Source organism: Morone saxatilis, unplaced genomic scaffold (assembly GCF_004916995.1).
Source record: "Morone saxatilis isolate NCDOM2014 unplaced genomic scaffold, NCSU_SB_2.0 Contig23, whole genome shotgun sequence".
Lineage (NCBI taxonomy): Eukaryota > Metazoa > Chordata > Actinopteri > Moronidae > Morone > Morone saxatilis.
Window position 1 is genome coordinate 24,304,131 of NW_023339796.1, and position 6,175 is coordinate 24,310,305.

At 41.6% G+C, this 6,175-nt stretch overlaps 1 protein-coding gene across 1 annotated transcript; it reads left to right on the top strand.

Annotated features, from left to right (window-relative positions):
- The first annotated feature begins 4,875 nt into the window (after window positions 1–4,875).
- On the top strand, window positions 4,876–5,880 carry ptf1a (pancreas associated transcription factor 1a). Its single transcript, XM_035671342.1, has 2 exons — window positions 4,876–5,494; window positions 5,678–5,880. The coding sequence occupies exons 1-2, from the start codon at window positions 4,876–4,878 to the stop codon at window positions 5,878–5,880; spliced, it is 822 nt and encodes a 273-aa protein (XP_035527235.1).
- The last annotated feature ends 295 nt before the right edge of the window (window positions 5,881–6,175 follow it).

A 6,175-nucleotide genomic window follows, 5' to 3' on the forward strand; every position in this document is an offset into this window, starting at 1 on the left:
TTTTACAGGAAGACACAAAGATTGAATTCTGATATAAAACACAAAAAAATTAGTTTTTATAAAAAAGATTTATCATAAATTGTTAAATAGGGGAACAATATGTGATCCTAAAGGCTCAAAATTACATTTTTCCTTTAATCTACAATTTGAGAATCATTTTTGGGTTACAGCAATAACAAATGAAAACATTAATAAGCTTTATTTATTTCCATATAATGTTTTGTAGAAGCCGCTGAAAGTCTGTCGCTGCTCTAGAAGGATGTTTTCACACTTATCTGCTGAAAGAGGAAAGTTTCTCTGCGCTTTATTGAACATCAGATTTTAAGGGGCGGGGCCTATGAGCATGATTTGTGACATCACAAATAGTTCAGGAAGTAAATCCGGGTCCAGATCCAGCAGTGACACTGAGGTTGGAGGAGGAGACATTTTACTTATTGATAGATTCTGTAACTTTTAACGAGGCAGGAGGATTTAAGGATTCGGAGCGTTTACAGTCACTAGAAGCACATTCACTCTGCTTTTATAGAAATATCTGACGTAAAGTCCCAAACTGTCCACTGTTCCAGTTCTATAATTCAGTTTACAGCTCAAACATGTTAAAATGCCAAAGTGGGAATGCTGAAGTAATGGAGTACTTCACTGTTTTAGTTTCAGCACTAATATAGAATAAAGTGTGTTGTTGTTCCTCGTGCAGCGGCTTCATGCAGAGTGTGAGTCAGACGAAATGTTGAGTCTTTTATTCCTCAGTGATTCAGCCTCCAACACAAACAGCGTCCTGCATCCCGACCCTTCCTCCGTCCCGGCCAATTATTCCTGTTGTCATCCTCGTCTCAGACAACAGGTCCGTGTTTCAGTCGGAGCAGGTATCACTGCGCCGGGATCGCGTTACACAGCTGAGAGATTTATTGCTCGGCGAGGGAACGTGTCGTACCGCCATCTCTGTCGTCGTCTCCAGCTCTTTATTCTGGGTGAGAGGCAGAGAGATTGAGGGGAGGGAGGCAGCGTGGGTGAGGATGGGTGAGGAAGCTCCAGAAAGGAACAGGAGTTTGGTTGGAAATAAAATATCTGGTTAAATCTTTTAAAGGCCTCCACCACACAGATGAAGGATTTGGTTGCAGAGGTTTAATTAAAGATTATTACTCTTAAAGTGAAGTGACTCTTCAAACTCTGAATCAGCTGATCAACAAGAAAAAGAATTTCCCAAATAGATTTAAATAAAAAACTAATTTCTGATATTAAATTAAAGCTCATTTTACAGTGAGGACTCATCTGAAGTTGTTTGCTGATAGAAGAACGTACGGAGGCTAAAGAGAGCCAGCAGATTAAATGTTTGAATACAAAAACATATAAATTAGATAATTGATGCAGTTCGGAATAATACAGGAAGTTATGAAATTCAAATACTGTAAAAATGTTTTAAAAAGACCTTTAAAAGTTATGAATTAAATTCTTCTCCTTTAAATAACAATGATATTTGTTGTTGTTTACCCAAGTTGTTGTCATTGTTTGTGTTTTCATGTTTCATGTCTTCCTGTTAATATCTTTCACTAAAAAAAAAACTTTTATTAAAACTTAATAAATAGATAACAATAATCTAAAAGTCATCCATAAAACATTTTTATATGAATAATTTATAAAAACATTTATTGTCATTTATTTTATTATTTATATGTATTATTATATATTATTATTTATGTCTGATTTAAAGTAGGATTTTATTCTTACACTGTAAAAGTGAAAAACAGTAAAAGCCTGTAAATAGGTTTAAGTTTCTGTAACAGTAAAACTGATATCTGATGATGAAACCTTTTTTTATAAGACATTTTAAAGGAATTTATACAGATTTTTTTATATTACAGACTGTAAACTGCACAGTTACCGCATCATATGGTAAAACTGTTTCTGTTGTTTGTAAAAACTTATTTATACAGTAAAATATGGATTAAAACTCAACAGAACTAATATTTAACTGTAATAGTAGAAAAAGTTCTACTGTATTTATTACAGTAAAGTTCTGACAACAACAGCTGTTTTTGTATATATCGTTTACTACTATAGCCTGTACTTATTATGGAGTTGACAGATTTGTTTTGGTTTGGGGGCATTTTACATTTCATGTTTGCTCTTTTTTAAGGATATGAAAATGAATGAATGTTGTGTTTAACAAAAAAGATGTCATTCTCAAATAATCATTCTTAAAGATAAAGAATGAAAACTGTGGAAGCTACAGAGACTTAACATTTTACGCATACACATGAAACTGCACAATAGGAGAATAGTTTCTAGAAGTAGAAGAAGATATTCCATCTGTCACCATGACAAGTCTAACGGATTTTTTCCCCCTTTTGATTTGAAATCCTAACCCCAACCCGGCCTTTACATTTTTGTGCAATTTTCACAAAATAAATAAAAAGAAACTCTCTTATTATAAAATAACTCCTGGATGACGGTAAGAAGTGATTTTTCTACTACTGAGGTTTTGCTCAGCTCCTTAAATTTCAGTGGAAAAACAAAATGAAAACACAATAAGAAAGAAAATGAATGTCCACAGCCTGCAGGGTGAAATGGCTATTGAAGGATCTGTAGTGTGCGGACCAGCTCTCAAGGTCTGCTCGGAGCTCCGTCACTCATTCACTTAATGTCTCCATAATGATTTTTAACCGCTGTCACAATCAGCACAAAGCCAGAAGAAGAATCTGCTGTTTCGCATGAAGTGGATGTGGACAGTGGCGGGGGCGGCGGTGCGCTCCTGCGGACTCCTGTCACTGTTTGGTGTTGTGTTCAGCACCTGGTTGGTACCGGATCGTGCGTCATTGTGTGTCCCAGCTACAGCTCCATTATGCAGACAGCGACACAAGCCTCATTTATAACGCGACATGTTGCATTGAGTGACGGCGGGGACGCAAATGGCCTTCTTCCCACGGCCGCAGCCCATGTTGCAGCCTCTACCGCTTCATACACACGCAGTGCGCGCGCACCCTGTCCGCCCCTGCACAAGGTCCATTTTCACCGCAGAACAAAGTGAGCCCTGCCACTGAATGGGCTGAATAGATGTGTGCTTACAGACCCCAGGCCGGCGGGCAGTCTCTTTTCGGTATACCGGGGAGCGTTAATATGGCGCGTGAGGTGTCAGAGAGGCGCGCGCTCCGGGGCCCACCACTGTGCTTTTATTTGTCGACCAGCCTCCCAATAAAACCAGCTCTGGCTGGCACCAGTGGCGCATCGACCACTCTACTGGTGCACGTATTTACGGCAGCAGCAGCACTGCCCACTTACGGCTTAATAAATGAGCTGAGGGCTCTTCACAGAGCAGGGTGACCACATTCTGCTCCGCTCTGTGGGTTCATACTCAACCATACATCACCGGAAGATGAGAACAGCTACTGCGCCAGTACGGAGGCTGAAAATGTGCAACACTTCATTGAATATTCTTAATATTCTAGGATCTGTGTCCATAATGACCTTTATTTTGTTGTAATCTTGGTTTTTAACTCTATTGGCTGATGCTGTCACTGACATTAATACTACAACTCTATATTATAAATGAAGGATCCATTTTAATGTTGTTTTCTCCGTTAAATGTCATGTGTAATTGTGTATATGCTACTTTTTGTCATTGAGGACCCCCTTGAAAACAAGATGGTACATCTCAAGGGATTACATAAGATAATATTTTCCTTTATTGATCCTAATATACAGGGAACATAATATATATAGTGCAAAGAGTAAAGAGAAATAATAAAATAAAATGCAATATAAACTATAAACACTGTGTACAATAAAGTATGGTATGCTAAGCCTGTTTATATCTGTACATAATATTTCTTAAGTATTGTGCAAAAGAAGAGTTGTGCTCTTTCTGCACCGCCTCCTTTTGTTTGTTTTATTGCTCCCTGTATCTAATTACATTTGACCACAGAAAGAGATATAAAACATATACTGTACATGCAACACATGTTAAATATGTTATTATTATTATTATTATTATTATTATTATTATTACTACAGCAGGGTGGCTGCACTTGTACATTTATACTGAGGGAGTCCATTGACCGGGACCACGCTTTCCCTGGCCACTATTGGCCTCCATCCTCCGTTACAGCCACTAACAGGTGAACCTGAGTGTTGCAGGGTCCCATCAAAATAGCCTATTATTAAGTATGCTAAAATATATGACTAAGATAGCCTATTAAAGCCATTTTAAGCGCTTCTTATAATGGAATCACCAGTGAAAATTAATGAAACCTGTTGCTGCATAGTGGCATTTCAATGATACATTGTCCTGCAGCATTTATTCCCACAATCCACCTGTGAAGAGAAACTACTGTCATACATTTTGTAAGGTTTTACCAGCCGACCAGTTGCACATGTGTGTTTTCAACTGCAGCCCGTAATACGCCTAAATTCTGGCACTTTATTGGTTGCAGACACACAACTGCGCGGTTTTTCTGGGAAAAAATAAAAAGAACGTTTTTTTGTTGTTTTTGTTTTGGCAAATAGGCTTATGTACCTGCACACTGTGTCCCTGTCATAAAGGTATGAGGAATATAATCAGTCAGTTCAGTTCATGAAGCTGTCAAACATTGGTCCGGTGCAGGGAGCAGCCGGTGTCAGCGCACAGTTGAGATGTTACTTGCAGCCCGGACAGTGGAGGACAGGGGGCGTGGCCTTCTGGGGGATTATCTCGAGGTGCGCCTCGCGGACCGCGCTGTGATTGGTTGGCGCTCCTGGCAAACGGCACGCGACTATGGATGTCGCTATAAAAAAGCCTCGCGTGCCGGTTCTTCTACTAAAACTAACTGTTGACCGCGAGCAGCGAGGGCAGAGCAACAGTACATAAAGGAAGAGACAACGCGTCATTGTTCAGGGACAAAGATGGACAGTGTGCTGGACCCTTTCTCCGGACTCGACTCCTTCTCCTCCCCTCCTTATTTCGACGATGACGACTTTTTCACCGACCAGTCCTCGAGGGACGGACACTTGGACACTGACGACTTTCTCGATGACGACGTGGACTTCCTCACGAGTCATTTCCAAGACTATTACAGCAAAGACTGTGGCGGCAGAGCGGCGCCGCACGATGGAGACTACGACATCGGCAACCTGTCCTTCTCCTCCTCGTCCTCCACATTCTCGTACGGCTGCGCAGACAGCACCCCGGACCTGTCCCCTCAGATGGGCCACCACGGCGGGCCGCTGCTGAAGCGGAGGCGGCGGATGAGGTCTGAGACGGAGATGCAGCAGCTGCGGCAGGCGGCCAACGTCAGGGAGCGGCGGAGGATGCAGTCCATCAATGACGCGTTCGAGGGGCTGCGCTCCCACATCCCGACACTGCCCTACGAGAAGAGACTGTCCAAGGTGGACACTTTGCGACTCGCCATTGGATACATCAACTTCCTCGCCGAGCTCGTGCAGTCGGATCTGCCCATTAGAAACTCCAGCAGCGAGACGCACGTGCAGCCCAAGAAGGTCATTATCTGCCACAGAGGAACAAGTAGGTCCAATTCCACATCATGTCTTCTGACTGAGAACTGCTGCTTTAGTCGTGAACCACTGTCTTTCCAAGCATTTCCTTTTACGCACGAGATTTTACGCACGATCATTTGGATTTATGTTGATAAAGATGATGAACACTAAAACAACAGATATTAACACTTGTTCTCTTTTCTCTCTCCAGGGTCTCCCTCCCCCAGCGACCCGGACTACGGCCTCCCTCCCCTGGCCGGTCACTCTCTGTCTTGGTCGGACGAGAAGCAGCTCCGTGAACAGAACGTCATCCGCACCGCCAAGGTCTGGACACCGGAGGACCCCCGGAAACTGCACAACAAAGCGGGCCTCACAGACATTGAAAATGAGCCTCCTTTCGGCCTCGTGGCCTGAAAAAAACCCGCACATAGTGAATGTGCTGACTGTGTATTATGTTAATGTCCGTAATGTGCACTGGAAGGCGCATTGTGAAACCGTGAACACCGTGTGAGCTCACTGTACAGTCTATGATGTTGTGTTTCAATGTTGTAAATAGTTTTATCACGTTGATAATTTTATTTTTTGTAATTCAGGCTACTGGCAATCATGTATTTATTGTTTTTACACAGGTGATAATATATTTTTTTAATTTAATTGAAACGAATGAGAGAGAGGAAATTCTATTGTTGTACGATGATTTATATTTATA

Bases quoted from the DNA above. Each gene is read 5' to 3' on its own strand.
- ptf1a (XM_035671342.1), top strand. From the start codon at position 4,876: ATGGACAGTGTGCTGGACCCTTTCTCCGGACTCGACTCCTTCTCCTCC. The intron at 5,495-5,677 runs GTAGGTCCAATT...TTCTCTCTCCAG, and splicing joins TATCTGCCACAGAGGAACAA to GGTCTCCCTCCCCCAGCGAC.